Raw genomic sequence first — 20,770 nt, forward strand, 5'->3', positions numbered from 1 at the left:
GAGTGGATTGCTCATCTTCCAGTTTTGCATTCACATGGTTGAACTCCTGGTCTTTCCTAAAATAAATACACAAGTTACATTCTCTAAAGCTGCATGATTTAATTGGGTTTTGTTTGTTTATTTTAAATTAAATTTTTTGACCTATATGACAATTGCCAAAGTACGCCATATGTAGAGTTACTAAGGCAGTAAACTCTGTAGCAAATATGAATCATTAGCACCTGTAGTTATGTTTGTGTTAGTCACTGACTAGTCACATACATTATAATATATTGTTTTTAAAGGTCACTGTGATGATGTAAGTACTCCTTACACATCACCAAGACTAGACTTAGGTATCCAATGTAAGTAGTGTAAATATATAAATAGGTACTTACCTGTTGTTGGGAGATGAACCAGATGTCGGTGGAGGTCGGTGCTGGTCCGGGACTTTGTTGTGTGTAAGGTACCTGAAGATACCAGAAAATAACAGAGTAATGAATAAAGCTAGCTGAATGCTGCATATGCATTATGCATTATGTATAAATGTGTAGACTGAATGTTATGGCCATATGAATGTAATTTGTTGTGTGTGTTTGAATGCCCGCTCTAGTTTCTCCTGCTTGAGCATTGGCCGCCAGGTCCTAGAGGGGAGGGTCCTCATAGTTAAAGCAGGAGGGAGTGAGGAGGGAACAAAAAGATGGCAGAAAGTCTTCTGTAGTTTTACATCTACCGCCTATTAGTGAGACTGCTATATCTTATTGATAACGGCCTTTTTGTTGACTGAGGTCAATAGCAGACATCCCAAGTTGCAAAAACTCATTTCGACCCCGACCCCCCAAGCCCAAAAAAAAAAAAGCTAAAAAAGCTCTCGCACACACCAAAGGATATGGGTGATAACAGAACTTTTAGGAACTGCTAACTGAGCTACTAAGCTAACTGTTCGTGTCACAAACACATTAATGTGTACTACATAGTGCACTAGATAGTGTGAAAGATAATAGATTTATGTTCCCTACATAGTGCACTAGATTATATATTAGAAAAGAATTTATGTTCCTTACTTAGTGCACTAGATAGTGTACTAGATAATAGACTTATGTTTCTTACATAATGCTTTAGGTAGCGTATTAGTTAACGTATTTAGGTTCCCTACATAGTGCACTAGATAGTATTTTAGATATGAATTTATGTTCCCGACATAATGCACTAGATAGTATTTTAGATATGAATGTATGTTCCCTACGTAGTGCACTAGACAGTGAATTAGACAATTGGTTTATGTTCCCTACACAGTGCACTAGATTGTACTGTATATCAGATCACGGGTTTATGTTCTCTACATAGTGCACTAGATAGTGTATTAGATAACGCATTCATGTTCACTACATAGTGCACTAGAAAGTATAACTAGATGATGATTTATGTTCCTTACATAGTGCACTAGATAGTGTATTACATAATTAATTATGTTCCCTACATAGTGCACTAGACAGTATATTAGACAATTGATTATGTTCCCTACACAGTGCGCTAGATTGTATATCAGATAACGGGTTTAATACGCAATTGGGGAAAAAAGTCTGTGTCGCCTGCATGCACGTGTGTGTTGCTCTTGGCTGCTCATTCTACATTCCGGGAGATTTTATCTGACTTGCGGCCATCAGGGAGCCGCTATGTATATGCGGGAGACTCCCGGAACTTGCGGGAGACTTGGGATGTCTGCAATAGGGTTACTTATAGCAACCAGCTGTGGTTTTTATTTGTCAACGTGTTGTGTAAATATTTCTTGTGTGTGTGAATAAACTATCACATTGCATAATGTAGGCTATAAAAGAAGAACGAATTCCCACAAACATTGCTGCAAACATCGGCTCAGCCCACCTAGTTTTCAGCTCATCCTTTCAACCACTTTTTTCAATTTTAACAATTCCCACTCTATTTCATTACAAAACTAGGAGTGGACATTTATCAAAAACAGGAGATTTGCAGCACTCTGGTAGCACAGAGGTCTAACTCACCTCTGTTGAACACTCTTGGCGGAGCCACCAACCTGGCTGGGTGTCCACACAAACAAAACACACAAGCAAAAGTGGCCATGTTTGAGGGAGGGAAGGTTGGGAGGGGTCTCTTCCTGCTGCATTATGTGATCTCTGAGACTGTACCGGGGGCCTGCACACCTGGGGGGAAGGGGGTTAGTCACATGGAGCATAGCGTAGCTTTCCATACATGATATGGATCTGTATGGGAACCCAAGACTGGCAAGTGATAATGTCGGAGGAAGCATGTGGTGTTCTTTTGTACAAAAGGTCAGATTTTCAATTGAAGCACATTTTAGATTACTTTAAACAGATGGTTTAATCTTATCACCAAGAGTTTTTCAGTATGGAAAAAGCAATTCTGAAATTTCTTAAAGCTTCAACATTTTACTCAAAATTGTATGCTGATTATATGATTATATGATTTGTATAAAGTAGACAGTCCATCTATAATATGTTTTTGGGAGAACCTGGAGGTAACCCATGGGGAGAACATACTCCTCCTCCACTTACAAGGAAACAGGAGGTCTTTTTTATTTACCGTTTAATTGTTTGCCTTTGTGTCTCAGTTTCAGTCTCATATATCTGTATATACACCCTGAATTGCCAAGAAATTTGGAAAACACATTGTTGGGAAAATGCACCCTTGGGTTTCTTTCTCTGACTTTGCCAGAGTAGATTCCAAGCCATCCAGGTCTCTCTTTAGGTCCATGAGCTCTACCTCCAACTTCCACTTCTGAGAATTTAATGTTGTAGCAGTACTCTCCTCCTCCTCTAGTCCTATTGTCTTTGTGTGTTGATACCTTACTATTACATATTCCTCTGTTATAAGTTACACTTATTGTTACAAGTTGTGTAATCTGTGAGAGCTGCACTTTTTAGCCCTAGTCAGTACTATCATGGATTTTAAAAATGTCCATGAGAAAATATGAAAATGTTTAAAAAAAAAAAACTTAAAAAAAAACTGGGTGTTTTATCAATTATTTGTACTTTACACATTTACACAATTAAAAATGTGGTTTTTCAGATTTGCCAAAAACAATTGACAAACAATACCAGTGTTACTTCTATTTATTACATACTATGACTTTTGTATATGAAAATATAAAAATAGGGATGGTTTCTTGGTTTAAAAGACACTGTACTACAGGAATGACTCATGCTCAATCAGATAGTAATAAGTAACGAATTGTGTAAGAGTGGAATACCTCTGCTTTAACTCAGGGCACTGCAGCCAGTAAAGAAAGTCGTTCCTGTAAATCCGGATTCCCTACAAGACCATTACAAGCAAGCTGGTGCATGATTAAGTTGGCATTGCAGAGACCTGATTAAACATATTCGTTTACATAAGCATGACAGCATAATAATAACTTTTTTGTCTAAACCCTGTACACATTGTATGTCCATGTTTGGTTTGCAATCAGATTGACCAGAAATCGTTGGGTACAATGCAGCATACAAAATGAGGAGAAGTGCTTCACAGGGTGCTCATCAATTGGCTTAGGTGTTCCCATTTAAAAAGTTGGAATCATGCAAAGTAAAGGACAGACTATTTTTAAATTATAAAATACTGTTTTATTTGTTGTTCTATCACTGTAGAAGGCAGATACAGTGAGAAGTGAAGAATACTTTTTCTGTATTTTGGCTTAATCATGAGACTTCAGCTGCTCAACATAAATAGTAAACTTGCCATTACTTAGCCATTGTAGATATAATGTAATGTTCCCTGTATTTCTACAAATGTATTCCCTTATTTTCACTATCCAGCATGCTGGAGTACTATATCATTACAAGGTTTCACATTACTTTAAAATTATTTTAAAAGCATGTATCCTATAAATCTATGGTCTTACCCAGCAGTTCTGGTTTCTTTCCTTATAGAAGCTGATCAAAGATGTGATAGCTATGTTTTACTGCCTGCTGAGAGATCACACGGGATTTCTCCAGTTGATAATCAAATGAAACAATACAACTTTGTTACAAAGGGTTTTGGCAAAAAAAATTTAAAAGGTGCATACTATAAATCAGACACTTACAGCTTTCAATGTTGGCACCAGCCAGCTTAGCTGTTGGCCCGAAGTGAATTCGGATAAATTTCCCCTAAAAGTAACATTGATGTGTTATTTAAAAGAAATTGCTTTTCACTTGCCAGCTTGCAGTATATTTTTGGAACAAAAAACATAGAGGCTCTTTACAAATCGAGAGGAATTGTTGTTCCTAATGGTTTTGGCATTGCCAAAGGCCTCCAAGACTGGCTTAGCCTGGATGATTTGATCCTCCAGGGAGCCCTATGAAAAGATGTTTTTACCATCACAAATAAAGACCATGTGCTAAACATGACATCTAGACTGATGAGCTTTTAAAACCCAAACCTATTATGCTCCACAGGAGAACAATAATCACATTTGCTTGCCTTGGAATCTGAAGCCTGCTTTCCCCCAGTGGCACCAACATTGGCAAAGTACTGGATGACCTTTTTGGTGTTCTCAGTCTTGCCAGAACCGGATTCTCCACTAAAAACAGTTTTCAATATTTAAATTTATTATCAAATGTTTAATTCTATACCAATATAAATTAGCCTATATAAAGTCTTTTAAAGCTACACATTAACTAGGCAAATGTATATGTATGAAAATATATTACCTGTCTCAGTAGATTCTGAAGACTAATGTGATCAGCATTGGCTGGTTTTCTTGCTTTAAAATTTGGAATTGGCAGCAGAAATTAGTTTTACAGCATTTTGAGGATAGCACATGTGGCATGTGTTTGTAATATTTTACTTATCCATCATCATGTCATGGTATGCATTGTCAGAGATAAAGAAAAGGAGAGGGGGAACTTTACTGCGTTTCTTCCCTTGTATATCTGAGCAACTTTTGCCCCATAAATATGAAGCCATTTATAAGTGTTTACAGTTACAAAGAAAAGCCCAGAATAGGTCTGAAAAATATAACAGAGGTCATTTAGCCTGTTTTATTGTGGTAGAGTTTGGTATTGCTCACACAATAGGTGAAAGACACAGTTCAGTGCAACAGTTTGCATCGCCCAAAAGTTTGCAAAATACTAATTGAAAAGAATTTCAGTTGAAATCACAGTACATCAACTGAATTAGTTTTCCTTGATTTCTGTAGTAACAAAAATGACTGAAATAATGACTTAAATTGCTTTTAGAAGAGGGGACTGGGAAGGACATGGCAAAAGCATGATTATTTGGTAAATATATAATGGGGTGGCTGTTGAATAGAGATTTGGCAGCACACCCACATTAAGATGTGTGCCCTGTTGCCTGTCCTATGCCGGCAGAGGGGGGCGTGGAAGACACAGTTGTGAATCACCTATGACTCATGAGCACTGATGCGCTCCAGGTGGAAGTTTTTTTATATAAATGTTGCAGCTTCTTCTGTCCTCTCTGTCGGCGCATAAGCTGGGACATCTTGTTTCTAGAAGCCATGATGCCGGAACTCTTGGTTCGCTCTGGATTTTCGCTGACGCAGAATGTCAGAGTTGGTGTTTTAGGGCAGTGGTCCCCAACTACCGGGCCGCACAGAAAGAATAAATAAATAGAGATCGCTACATCAGCAATGAAAACACAACTTTTTTTTACGGGTGTTATTGTCTCCAATCACCCCTAGGTGGGAGCAGTGTCTCGTTAAAGCAAAAAAAGCTCATTTGTGAGTAGTATAGTTATTCTATTTTAAATCCACCCGCACCTGCTGGTCCTTGAAATTATATCTTATATGAAACCGATCCGTGGTGCAAAAATGGTTGGGGACCGCTGTTTTAGGGGATCCACTCATGCATTAAAAGTTCCTTTGCTGTCCTCCTTTCTGAGAGCCTGTTTTGTCAGAGACAACTGGGATAGAGCCATATTGCGACATCCAGTTCTCATTTCTGGCCACCCTTTTATTAGTGCCTCTTTTGTTATAAGCTTTTTAGCCACAGTATTATTTTACCTTGATATTATATTGCAAACTTGATGTTAAATATGTGCAAATGGTTTCTGTTTCTTATCTTGCATGTATGTTAGAGATTGCGCCTAGTTCTCTCTCTCTAGAAAGGCGTGTGCGATTGTGTGATTTTGACATGTTTTGGATCTTTGTTTTGCTAAAAGATTCATTGTTACTTAGTGTTGGCTAACAAGGTCCCCAGGGTATTGTAGGTAGTGATATTCTGTATCTATTCTCTACTCTCCCTCTGTACAATTTCCCAGAGCAGCTTTTGAATCATTTTATGTTTGCATTCCTTTCAAATGCTTTCTTTTTTATTTGGTTTAGAAACAGCAGATCATCTGGCCAATGTTTGCCTATTATTCTTTCTGCTAAATGTCATACACTGTCTTATTTTATACAAAGTCTAAAGACTAAGACGGTCATAAAATACCTTGCTTTTTTATTCTGTTGCCTTTTGTTTTAGAATTTTGTCTTCTTGCAAGATACCACTTGCTTTATTCTTTTTTTTCTATAATATTTTATGCATTTTCTCCCATTTGCTCCCAATTTAGCATAGTCAATTTGTCTTCCACTGCTGGGGGATCCCTGGCTGCAGTTGAGGTGGGTAAATTGCTGCTCACACAGCCCTTAACAGAACCCTTTTTCGCCTCTCTATCTGCCAGTCAAGATCCCTACACAGCGTTTGAAGACCCCACCCACATAGTCCGTCATCCCGCCCTGCAGGCACTGCCAATTATGCCCGCTATATGGCGCCCAGCCGATATGTGGCAACGCTGAGTCTCGAACCGAAGAGCTCAGAATCTCTGTGCTGGTGTGCTAGCTTTATTCTTTTTTAGTTTAATAATCTTGGTGGATTTGAATAGTTAATAGTGTTTAACTGTATTTTGACTTATGTAAATTCTCATGTGGGAGTAGTGTGAGTGGAGGTTTTCCAGCGCACTGGCTTCATTTAGGAAGGTCAGGTTAGCCATCTGTATTGTAAGAGTAAAATGTTTATTAATACAGGTGAACCACAATTTGTTTTATATTAAGTTAATAATTCTTATGTGAAAAATGCACATTTTCTTATGAAGACATGAAAACTAATGCAGTTTACTAAATTAAACATACCACATGTTTGGCTGTTTTTACAGTGACTTCGTCCTCAGCCTGGATCTCTCCTGCAGTAAGGCCCTCCTTCTTGTCCTTTACCCAACAGGATTAATGTCATAGGGCTTACTCATGGCATCCATCTTCTCTTTTTCGAAAGGAACCACAAAGGGCATGGGGTCCACCTCGTCCCCACACTCACCTTTGTATGCACCTGGCATGGTAATTTATTTCCTTCAACCCACATCAGCCAGTTAAGAGTTGTATCACTCCAGCAGATGTATTAGAGGAGACTCTGGTTTTGTTAACAATTGCTTAGGGTAAAACAGGTCATTACATGTGCAATGTTGTTTGGGGTAATTTGGGGGTTTTACAAAATATCCTCATGTCCATGTACTTTGAACATGACCTGACACAAAAACTAATTACATCACAAGCTCCCAGGAGCCATTGGAGGGTCATGACTAAGAATGGGCGGCATGACCAAAACTTTGTATCACTGTATTTTTTAAGATTCTGATGGTTTCATGGTATATCACGCTATGTTTTATTTTTTTATATGACTGGGACTTTTTATATGTTTGTGGCTGATTTTACTGTCATAGGTACATTAAATATAAACCATTATTATTTCACCATGTATATAATGAAGGTTTTGAGTACTATAAGGTTTGCTTGGCCCCACAAAATAACACAATATATGATGGAATCAGTACACGTGAAACAGGTGCATTATATATGGTGTTTATTATTAATATAATATTTAAGTATTATACGATTACCGTTAGCTCTCCCTAAGAAATAAAACAACGTTTGCAGTCTCTCACTCACCACTGATGAAATGCACAGTTATACGATTATACTGAGGTATGACTCCACTGATTGTACAACTTGATCACAGGTTTCTTGTACAGTATAGCAATTAAACTGAAGTATTTTCGCCCCGGTAGTAACGTTGCTAAACTTTTTGATTTTTTGCAACAATCGTGCCCCGACAAACCGTACAGTATATAGTGTTTTAATCTGTATTGGAACAAAAATAACTTCTGAACTGCCGACACAGCTCATTTCTTTGCTGTTTTTTTTTATTTATTTTTTCCACCATATTGAGAAAACCTCTCTCATCTGTTAACACTGTTATTCTAACGCTACCTGGTTAACAAGTGAGCTGTATCTAATCTGCACATCGTTCTATAGCTCTTTTAGCTGCAAACAATATTATATGATTTGGTTCCTAATGAAACTTACATCTGTTGTATTAACTATGCTACGGTATGGCTGTATATGAAAAATCCATACCACACGAGGACTCAAAGCCGGTATGCCAAAATTGATTGAAACACAAGGTTTACATGTTATCTGTTTACTGTGGATTTTCTGTTACCAATTCAACTGCTAATTTTGACTGAGATGAATGTACAAGGCAAATAATTAGAGGCAGCCAGTTATAGAACTTAACGTAATATGACTAATGGATTATCACAAGGGAATGGTTTTACTGCTGGAAATGTCCATGCAAGATAGAATGTCAAAGCTGCAGTTACTGTTGTTGCCTTACAGCTCCAGAGTTCTGAGATTGAGTCTGTGCTTTGGTTCTTCCTGTGTCTCTGTGTAAGGAAGTCATTTCATTGGATGAATTGGCTTCTGTAATTTGTCCCTAGTGAGTGAGTTATTTACATGATGTGCTGTTGTAGACTGGCCTTTTGCATGGTTTATTTCTTGTTGCATGACATCCCTCTGACCTGAATAAAGAGGCTACTGAAGAGAAAATAAATGAATCACTGAATGAATTACTGCATTAAGCAACATGATGTCAAGGCCGTCCATAAGTCTTTTTAACCTGTGGTTTCTGAATTTTCAATGCAGAAAGACGTGCAGCACAGTGGACAGTGGACAGTGATTGATTACTTACTGTGCTTAGAGCCTAACCTGTTATTGTGATGTAGCAAAAATGTTGACAACTGAGATTCGCTAGGGCAATTTGAATTTACTGTCAATCAAATCTAAGGTCAAGTTCATACATTATATGGCCAAAATTATGTAGATATATAACCATGAGCTTGTTAAACATCATATTCCATAACCATTGACATTAATTTGGAATCTTCCCTCCGTTTATGGCTAACAGTCATTACTCTTCTGTAAAGGTTTTCCACAGTATTTTATAGACTGTCAAAAGAGCATCTGTGAGATCTGGCACTGATGTTGGAAAGCCTGGCTTGTAATCCACATGCCAATTCAAAGTGTTTAATTTGAAGGTCAGGGCTCTTTGCAGACCACTGGAGTTCCTTCACACCAATGGATGCCAAACAGCAACTTTGTTTCTAAAGACCTTGGTTTAGTACTTGCCTAAGGTTACGGTCTGTAAGGAGTTATGTTCATTTACCCTGTGTCTGCATTCAGGGTTCTAATTTTAGCAGTGCTATTGGCTGGTCGAGTGTCTGCACATACATGACTGGCTAATGGCTGGTGGGGTTAGGAATGACCGAAGCAGCCTAGCCATATGGATGTGTACTTATCAATGCGCTTTCTGTGCCCGTCCTAGGAGTGTTATGAATATACATAGTATAAATATTTAAATAGGAGTGGTAAAAATATACAAACCTTACTTCCAGAAAAAGCTGGAATGCTTTCTAAAAATGCACTAAAAACTGAAATTTGTACTTCACTTGAATTTTTATTTAAAAAACAAAAAGAGAAAGAAAAGATTTTCATTGTTTTCAATGAAAAATTGAAGTGAAGATGCCTGCAACAAGCTTTGCATTTATAGCAGCACGTCTCTCAAAAATCTAAATATACCCCTTCGCGTCAACGGTACTTTCACATATATGCAAGTCACCCTAGCCATGGGCACTGATGCATCCACAAACTATGACAGTTGTCCGATTTTGCAGCTTTTGCTCACATGGACTCATAATGAACAGAGAATGTGTTTTCACTGTCTTTCAGTCTATTTAGGATGAGCTTGGGCCCAGAGAACTTGACTTGGTGGTGTTTTTGCATAGGAATTATGTCTGACTTTCTCTGTGTGTAATAGAGTTTCAGGTTGTATTTCTTGGTGCAGCGGCAGACTGTGTTAAATGACAATAATGAAGTGACATACTCTAGAGTACATGTGGCTATGTCCATCACGGTAGCATGATGGTTTCTCAAACAGTAACATCTAAGGGTTATTGCTAATAGTCATGCACATTCTGCAGCAATTTTCTTGGCCTTTATACACCAAGACTCCTTAAATCTTTTCATTAAATTATGAGCTGTAGATGGTGAAGGACTAAATTCTTTGCAATCTTGCACTGACTTACACTTCTCTGTGGTAAAACACGAACCATACAGCAAAGACTAAACCTTTGGTGGATGCTCCTTTTATACTCAATCTTGATAACCTCACCTGTTACCAGTTAAACTGCTAACTGTGGAACCTTCCAGAACAATGTTACTTGTAATACCTTAGTCTTATTTTGCCTCTCTGTCCCAACTTTTTTATGTGTTACAGGGTTCACATTTTACTGTTTTTTTTTTATATTTACAGAATACAGTTAACTAATTACAACTACAAACTAATGATTTACAGTTCTGTCATTATCATTTATTTATTTAGCAAGTCGGTTAGTTTGCCAACCAATAATTACAGAACACACAGTTAACTAGTAAATGTTTATTTATTTCCAGAAGGTGGCACAGTTGAGTCATGTCGATACTTTAGTTAATTAAAACATTTACCAAAGCGTTAATCTTAGCCAGTTTTTCTGTAAGTATTCTGTTTACATAGCTGTTTAATATATGGTTGCTCAGTTCTTAGGCCATATTAGCAAAGAGCAGATTCTTTCTACATCACACAAACTCACCTGTTTTCCCACACCTAGGGGCAATTTATAGCAGCGAATGCAACATTTCCTATTAATGAGACTTTCTAATGGTTTAATTGTTGCAGTTTTGCAAGTATAGTTTTTCTCCATTCTTGCTTGATACAAGACTTCAGCTTCTCAAGAGTCTGTGATCACCATTGTCTGATTCTTCTCTTTATGATGCTCCATACAGATCTGGACAGCAGGCAGGCCAGTGAAGCACACACACTCTGTGTCTACAAAGCCTGAGGCCTGGCATTGTCTTGTTTAAAGAACCATGAACTTTACAGGAAAATATGTCCTTGCCATGTAAAGACTGAGATTTTTCTGGAATCCCTGAATCCCTGTTTTTATAATATTTTGTGTGGTAAAAGTCTCAATTCTTTGCCATTTTGCGTTGAGAAATGTTTTTTTTAACTGATTGACAATTCTCTGATGAAGGTTGTTACAAAGTGGTGAATCGTGACTTATCATTGTTTCTAAAGGCTGAGCCATTAGTAGATTCTCCTTTCATACCCAATCATGATTCCTTCAGCTGTTACCATTTCACCTGCTTTTTGTGGAATGTTTCAAAACACTTGAACTTTTCCCTCTTGTTTTGCCTCTTTTTGAAGTGTGTTGCAGGCATCAAATTCTAAATGTGTTTATATTTACAAAGTACAATTAAGTTGTTAAATGAAACATTGGACATATTTTCTTTTTAAGTTAAATAAAAGTATTCAAACGTATTCAAGAGAAGAAAAAACATTTTGAGCATAACAATTAAATTTTTGGGGCTGCTAGAAAGACCATCAGGTATAGTTGGTGCTGCTTAGCTCCAGTGAAATAGGTTCAATTTTCACCTCTGGTTACTAAAGCCGAAAGAGAAGGAAGAAGAAGAACATTTATGATATTGATTATGCAATAATCCTGTCTTGAAAGTTCATAGACTTTTAAACACACAGTTGTGCAAGGTGTTATAACCATAAATGTAAATGAGATTTTGTAAATGTGAGAGAAGTGAATGTGAGATTTTCCGTGATGCACCGAGTACACCCAGTGCTTCCAGGATGTGCTCCAGATCCACAGTGACCCTGACTAAGATAAATGTTTTACTGCCCTTATGTTCTTAAATATCACCATCTCTTGATCGAGATTGTATGGACAGAAGGTTTTTTACAGTCTTACAGATGGAATGGCATTCATGACTTACTAATTTTCATTTAATTAAAAGTTTTAGGCAGTGTCAGACCCAACAGTTGTTTCTGATCGTTTCAAAATCTGGTCCATCTTTACTGTATTTTCGCTGATCCAGTCTAGGAAATCAATGATCTAAATCATTTTATGCTTGTCAGCAAAGGTTTTTGATTAACTGAATAGCTCTGACTAGCATGTAAACAAAATAACCTGTTTTGTGTTTTTCAGATGCTGTTTTGACAGATTTTCTCATTAAAACTGAATTAAATACTTCTGTAAAATGTGTGTGTGTGTGTGTGTGTGTGTGTGTGTGTGTGTGGCTGTGGCTGTGGCAATTTTGACATTTTAATGGCCCATTTTTACTATCGATCATTTATGAATGAGGAAAGCCTTGAAAACTTTACCTGACAGATAGCGTAATGTGCAGATAGCGTGCTTTATAAATTGCAGGTTATTATGGCATGTTTTAATGTGCAGTTACTTTTAGGCCTAAATAAATTGTTTATTGTTTATTGTTTATTTTCTGTTGAAAAAAAGTGGGCAAATGTTTTAGGCCAGGCCACTGATTTAATTAACATTGTGAATATCACAGCAATTTTTTATCTTTGTTCTTCAAAATAAAGGACATGCAGTTTTAAAACTTTACGGATGTTAATAATAACAGTGACTTTAACCTACAGTGTATCACAAAAGTGAGTACACCCCTCACATTTCTGCAAATATTTCATTATATCTTTTCATGGGACAACACTATAGACATGAAACTTGGATATAACTTAGAGTAGTCAGTGTACAGCTTGTATAGCAGTGTAGATTTACTGTCTTCTGAAAATAACTCAACACACAGCCATTAATGTCTAAATAGCTGGCAACATAAGTGAGTACACCCCACAGTGAACATGTCCAAATTGTGCCCAAATGTGTCGTTGTCCCTCCCTGGTGTCATGTGTCAAGGTCCCAGGTGTAAATGGGGAGCAGGGCTGTTAAATTTGGTGTTTTGGGTACAATTATCTCATACTGGCCACTGGATATTCAACATGGCACCTCATGGCAAAGAACTCTCTGAGGATGTGAGAAATAGAATTGTTGCTCTCCACAAAGATGGCCTGGGCTATAAGAAGATTGCTAACACCCTGAAACTGAGCTACAGCATGGTGGCCAAGGTCATACAGCGGTTTTCCAGGACAGGTTCCACTCGGAACAGACTTCGCCAGGGTCAACCAAAGAAGTTGAGTCCACGTGTTCGGCGTCATATCCAGAGGTTGGCTTTAAAAAATAGACACATGAGTGCTGCCAGCATTGCTGCAGAGGTTGAAGACGTGGGAGGTCAGCCTGTCAGTGCTCAGACCATACGCCGCACACTGCATCAACTCGGTCTGCATGGTCGTCATCCCAGAAGGAAGCTGACGCACAAGAAAGCCCGCAAACAGTTTGCTGAAGACAAGCAGTCCAAGAACATGGATTACTGGAATGCCCTGTGGTCTGATGAGACCAAGATAAACTTGTTTGGCTCAGATGGTGTCCAGCATGTGTGGCGGCGCCCTGGTGAGAAGTACCAAGACAACTGTATCTTGCCTACAGTCAAGCATGGTGGTGGTAGCATCATGGTCTTGGGCTGCATGAGTGTTGCTGGCACTGGGGAGCTGCAGTTCATTGAGGGAAACATGAATTCCAACATGTACTGTGACATTCTGAAACAGAGCATGATCCCCTCCCTTCGAAAACTGGGCCTCATGGCAGTTTTCCAACAGGATAACGACCCCAAACACAACCTCCAAGATGACAACTGCCTTGCTGAGGAAGCTGAAGGTAAAGGTGATGGACTAAACCCAATTGAGCACTTGTGGCGCATCCTCAAGTGGAAGGTGGAGGAGTTCAAGGTGTCTAACATCCACCAGCTCCGTGATGTCATCATGGAGGAGTGGAAGAGGATTCCAGTAGCAACCTGTGCAGCTCTGGTGAATTCCATGCCCAGGAGGGTTAAGGCAGTGCTGGATAATAATGGTGGTCACACAAAATATTGACACTTTGGGCACAATTTGGACATGTTCACTGTGGGGTGTACTCACTTATGTTGCCAGCCATTTAGACATTAATGGCTGTGTGTTGAGTTATTTTCAGAAGACAGTAAATCTACACTGCTATACAAGCTGTACACTGACTACTCTAAGTTATATCCAAGTTTTATTTCTTTAGTGTTGTCCCATGAAAAGATATAATAAAATATTTGCAGAAATGTAAGGGGTGTACTCACTTTTGTGATACACTGTATCTGTAGGAATTACCAGTTAATATAGTTTGTTAACAGTTAGATTACTGATTTGGTTTAATATTGAAAATATAAGCAAAAGAGTACACTATATATATTAAAAAGGAAACATGCACAAACACCTTAGATAGTAACCAAAAGCCAGACAGGAACCTAGGATATCAGGACATAGAACCTAGAAATAGAACCTTGGACTAGTTGTGCCACTATGCTACCTTAAATTCCAATAATTATGGTCATGTCAAGTCATGTCTCTTAATGTGTGTACAACCCTTGTAACCATGACCTTTTAACCCTCTTAAGAAAAAGACCAGTCTATAATTAAGTTCCCTCGTAATGCACAGCCAGGTGAATTATAACTGCTCTGATATTTGTTACGTGTATTTTTGTCAGCATTTACAAAAAAACTTAAATAATTGCTAAAATTTGCCTACATTTTTTACAATGTTAAAAATATTAAATATTTCTCTTTGAGAACTTTATCAGGACTTAATGGGTAAATATTATCAATATGTTTTGTAGTTATAAAATGATACCTTTAAAAGGTAGTTAAGCTGGACATTTTAAAACTAAGCAGTTCAAGTTCATTTTTGTAGTGAACAATTCAGCCATAAAATTAACCTGAATAAGATAATAATAAGATAATATTAATAAGATAATAAGATAATAAGATAATAATGACTTAAAGTCACACACACACATACAGTATATATATATATAGTATATATATATATATATATATATAACAATGCTATAATAAATAATAAATTAATGCGTATACAATTTAGCTTTATGAAGAAATGTAAGAAATGCATTTTTATGCATTTTATGTACCAAATCTTAACCTAAATGTTTATGTTGTTTTACAGTATTTAATGTTTTATTGTTGGTAACTGTGATGCACAAAACATCACATAAATAATACATTTTAATATTCTGAGCTATAATGCATTTTTCAGAGGTTTTATATCCTCTTTGTTCAAACACATCTTTAAACACGTTCGCTAAAGACTAAAGCTTGCATCCCAAATGCCTTTTTACCTCCTCTGTGAGTGCACTACATAGTGTGTTAAATTAACACGCACCCTTTGTAGTGCACTACAGGTTAAATAGCGAACTGTTTGGAATGTAGCCAGATTCCAAGGGATATACCGGATGCTGGCGCGGTTCTCGGGGGCGTGCACGTATTTGTCGGGCACTAGCGTGATGTCAGAGCGCCGTCGAGCTCGAAAATTTAGCTTATGTTCTTCAGTGTGCGAGCGACCGGGGGGTTTGTTCGACAAGAATTGTATTATTTTACTCTTTCCCTTAGAAACACACAAATGAACGATACGTTTGCTGGATTGTGTTTTTTAAATATTAAAGTTCGCTTTAAGTAGCGCTGGGGACTCTCCTGAGAGAAAGTTAGTGCGGTATTTTTCAGAAGGGATGTCGAATCCTGCGACTCGAAGAAACGGGTCAAGCATCAAAATCAGACTGACAGGTAAACTCTTCCTCAAATACTATTTATACTGCTGTGTACTTTTAAATTCTCTCTGTAAGTGACTATTCGATTTGTACTGATATTTAGAAATGCCTGCGATATATAACCGGTAAGCTTTTCGCTTATGGGTAACCGAAGAGCTAAACGAATACCGAGATACATGTTAGCTTGCTAGTAGCTACTGCTGTGTGCTAGCCGGCTAGCCTGGTAAGATCCGCTGTGGCTAGTCAGCCAGTTAGTACTACTGAATGTAGTTAACACTACTACCACATCTAGCGTCGGAAAAGGAACCTCTGCGATACATGGTTCTTTATTTATGTTTGGTTAAGGATATGTTAGCTACTTAAATGATGAAACAGTGTGTAAAATGTTCTATGGTATAGGTGTTTGGAAATGGGTAGAGTAAGGTCACTATGTTCCGCACAGGAGAAACCACATCAGGTTTCACCTTTTAAGATTAGTACTTTTTATATACTTTTATAAACTGTTTTTGTATAATCAGAATTGAAAAGACTTGTGTGATTAGTTTGGTACTTTAAAATTTACAGACCTGTCCATTTTTACTGAAAATGTTAAGTCATAAGTAAATGTTATATAGCATTTTTGGTAAATTATTGTACAAAATCTTTTTTAACAGCAAATCCAATCTAGTATCCCCAAATCTTCTAGACATAGTTTTACGTGGGGCTGTTCTTAAAAATGTAAAAATAACTAAATGTATAAAGATTACAGCTGCCTTTTGAATTTGCAAAATTCATTGATAGCCTTTTCTTTTCACTTTTTATGATTTCTCTAGATATTCAACCACATTTCTGTTTACACATATGCTGCGTATTTTTACACTTACACAGAATTCCATTTGGCTTTGTACCTATTATATGTCAAAAAGTAAATGTACACACACTTGTTTTTTTAGGAAATATGTCATTGGTTGAGAAGGTTTTATGCCAAAAGCATCAATTATGGGATATGCAAGCTTTCTAATGTTTTCAGGGTTAAAAAATGTAAACACATGAATGAAAAAGCTAACTCAAGTGAAAACACAGGCCATAGATGGATGGATACTTTAATAATCCCAAAGGAAATTAAGGCCTCAGTAGCAAGTTACATAAATCAAAAGTAAAAGTACACACTACTATGCCTAGGCCTAGCAAAGACTCCAAACTCCCCTGTGAGTGGAATTGGTTTGATGATCTGCAAGTTTAATGTTCATTAAACCATATGTAATCATTCCCTGGCACTTGCACTATGCAAGAAATGTGAGATGCCAACACTTAAAAAGAGTTGCAGGATGACCTGAAAGCAGTTGAAACGGTGACACAGAGAACTGGTTGCTAAAATTATTTGATAAAAAAGTGTAGAGATATACTTCAAAATATTGTTTAAAAAGCATCATATTTGAATCCCATAAAAAAGTTAAATAGGGCCATGTAACCCTGGGAAAGAAAATGTTTGCAAGGAGAAAATAGCCAGAAGTTAATTTGTGCTGTCTAATTACCTTTTACTCTGTTTATTTTTATTTGTTTAAGTAGAGAATCCAGGTATGAACGTTTAAAGGGGGTACATGCACTGCAGAAACATTACATGGCAAAAACAATTCAGTACTTGTTTCCAGTTTTTATATGTTTTTTAATTTGCTTCTTGATATTCACTGCCCTTTTATATCTTCTTGTGTGATCTTAAAAAAAGGTTCCTAAACAGGCAAATTTAAAATATAAGCCATTGACTGATTTAGTGCACAGATCAAGGAACTTCTACTGTGACCTGTACACCTGATTTAGAGCCAGTGGTAAATACATCACTTGAACACTTCCTCCTGCTGCCATTTTTATATTGCAGCCATTGTCAGTACTTCTGTAATACTAAGTCACACTATTATTATTTGCAGTAACAATATGAAAAAGATTATTACAAACGCTGTACATGGTTCATCTACTGGTCTGTGTGGAAAAAGTGAAAAAAATCACATCAGGTTTAGATGACTTTGACAATCTTTTGTCTGAGCCCTGATTCACTCTGTTTGACAGGTTTAAAAAAATGGCCACATCCCAAGTACTTTTAGTGAATCAAGTTTGGTTTTGTATAGAATTCTGATTCAAAATGAAGAAAAGATGCACACTGATGTATTCAACTTGCTTAAAGGTCTTTGGAACCTCAATCACAACCAAAAACTCATCTAAGCTTATTTGTACATTATACACATCAGTTATTAAATGTCTTTATATATGTTTAGCCTGCTTTTAATTATATGCGTGGCATTTGCTAAGTATACATATAATACTTTTTTCATATTTTGCCCAAATAATTATGTTTGGCAGAGAGTTTTCTTTTTGTGGAACCACATTCTCTAATTGCAGTGACACAACATAGAAAACAGAATACATTAAAGATTTAACAAAACACCTCTCAGCCATGATTATTAACTTCGTGTAGACATGGTGTTAAACCCCCCCAATCAACCAATTATTCACAAATATAAAGCTGAGCACTCACATATGAAAATAGATAAATCAAAAATGAAACAAGAAAGACTATGACTTAATAAAAACAAAATAATAATAAAAATTTCAGTGATCCTGCCATGAATGTAACCAATGTGTTAACATGGCATTAAACCAAAAAATAAACAAACCACGCTTTTACCCTCAATCATAAAACATCTTTTGTGTTTGAATCACCTCGAGTTTGTGGACATTTCTTGGAAGCAGCTTTTTTTGTTGAACAACTTTGTAATAGCCATTGTATAATGAATGTGTGCAGTGACAGTGACTGCATAATACAATGCTGCTTTGTATAATCACTAGCAGTTGTGGGCAGCTCTGTAGAACATGGTAATGACTTTGTATCGTCTTAGTATTTAGTTGTATGTCAGTTCAAAATCAATTAAACACATATCCCATGCCTACAATTAGAACACGCTTCACTCTATGCACATATAAAATATTTAATGTCATCTCATAGACATAATTTACAGTTACACTGTTGAACTTTGCTAGTGTTTGGTGGTGTCTGTTTTTAGGCCTGTCATAATTATTGCCTGGCTGTACTCAGACATATTACATAAGCCCAATTGGTTTTTAAAACATTCAAACATTCAAAATGATGTCGTACAATAATACATGCTATACATATGCATAGTTACATAGTAAATACCAGTACTTGCAGTAGTTTTTTGATTGGATTAATTTTAAGTTTACATGTGTCAATTTAGAGGCAGATTTAATAAAGTTTATTAGTGTTTAAAATAGTCGAACCTTTTTTGTTAAGCATATTATTATATAACATAATTAGTGCTCACATGTCCCAAGTTTAAAATGTTAATCCATGTGGTTTGTTTACTAGTATCTGCATAGTTATCCATTATAGATTTTTTTGCTGATATTGTAAGTTATTTTTTATTTTTTGAAATGACTGAATGCATAATATTTTTCCTGGTTATAAGAATTATTATTATAACACTGACTGTAACTAAACCTTAGTGTGCATGGGCAACATTACAGTTTTTACAACATCTAGAGCAGGGGTGTCAAACTCATTTTCACCGAGGGCCACATCAGCATTATTGTGGCCCTCAAAGGGCCGACTAACGGATTCTGCTGTGATTACAGTCTGTTGTTTTTCTTGGAGGCTAAATTCTGCATTTATATTGTCCTACTTTACCACAGACACAGCCTCATAACACAAGAGATGCACCGTTTTCTCTTCCTGAAGCACAAACTTGTTTTCATTTTCATTAAATTTCCTCCTTCTGCTTAATTTTCTTACTTATCTTCTTGTACATTTTGGGATTATGTGTAAATATTTCTTAACATCATCTACTGGTGGGATGTGTCACTTTGCAGGTCACAAAATCAGCCTGCATTTTGAAAGATGCAGTTTATGTAGGCTTTTACAGTGTATTTTAAGACAATTGTTCTGCCCTCTCTAATAGTTTATCCCCCTTGCTCAGCTAGACAGACAGACAGACAGACAGACAGACAGACAGCTCTCTTCAGAATACAGTCGGTTTTATTTGCTTCCCAGCTGTGTGATACACTGTGCATCAAAATAAAGTAAACATACAAACAATAAAAACAATAAAGAACTTAATACAGTACAAGCACACAGCTGTAGTCGAGTGTTACATCTGGTACAATATGAGATTTAACCAAACGTAAAATAGCGCTAAGGAGTAAAAATTTTGTGTAAAGATACTAATTGCTATAGTAACGGTAACAACTGTATTTAATTACGGTAAATTTGTAACTAAAACGCTGTGATATACTCACTAAACATTTACAAACAACTGAGAGTATAAACGCCACTACTTACAGACGATGCTTTGGTAATATATTACAAGATAATTATTTTTATTTATTATTATTGTTTACATTACTACCCGCGTTCTTTTGCCGTAAAAGTCACTTGGCGGATCTGGCCCGCGGGCCATGAGTTTGACACCCCTGATCTAGAGTGTCTTCTTAATACATTTGCATTTTATCATCTGTCATTAGGCTTCTCACGGTTAATACATACAGGGGTTGGACAAAATAACTGAAACACCTGTCATTTTAGTGTGGGAGGTTTCATGGCTAAATTGGACCAGTCTGGTGGCCAATCTTCATTAATTGCACATTGCACCAGTAAGAGCAGAGTGTGAAGGTTCAATTAGCAGGGTAAGAGCACAGTTTTGCTCAAAATATTGCAATGCACACAACATTATGGGTGACATACCAGAGTTCAAAAGAGGACAAATTGTTGGTGCACGTCTTGCTGGCGCATCTGTGACCAAGACAGCAAGTCTTTGTGATGTATCAAGAGCCACGGTATCCAGGGTAATGTCAGCATACCACCAAGAAGGACAAACCACATCCAACAGGATTAACTGTGGACGCAAGAGGAAGCTGTCTGAAAGGGATGTTCGGGTGCTAACCCGGATTGTATCCAAAAAACATAAA

General features: G+C 36.9%; 1 protein-coding gene across 2 annotated transcripts in view; it reads left to right on the forward strand.

Annotated features, from left to right (window-relative positions):
• Positions 1-15,620: 15,620 nt before the first annotated feature.
• The window catches only part of smurf1 (SMAD specific E3 ubiquitin protein ligase 1), a 43,872-nt gene continuing 38,722 nt past the window's right edge, over positions 15,621-20,770 (forward strand). For both annotated transcript variants that reach the window (XM_063012677.1, XM_063012685.1), the window contains exon 1: positions 15,621-15,833. In XM_063012677.1, the coding sequence (XP_062868747.1) occupies positions 15,779-15,833 (55 nt within the window). In that variant the 5' untranslated portion in view covers positions 15,621-15,778. The remainder of the gene's footprint in view (positions 15,834-20,770) is intronic.

This window comes from Trichomycterus rosablanca, chromosome 2 (genome assembly GCF_030014385.1).
Source record: "Trichomycterus rosablanca isolate fTriRos1 chromosome 2, fTriRos1.hap1, whole genome shotgun sequence".
Taxonomy (NCBI): Eukaryota; Metazoa; Chordata; class Actinopteri; order Siluriformes; family Trichomycteridae; genus Trichomycterus; species Trichomycterus rosablanca.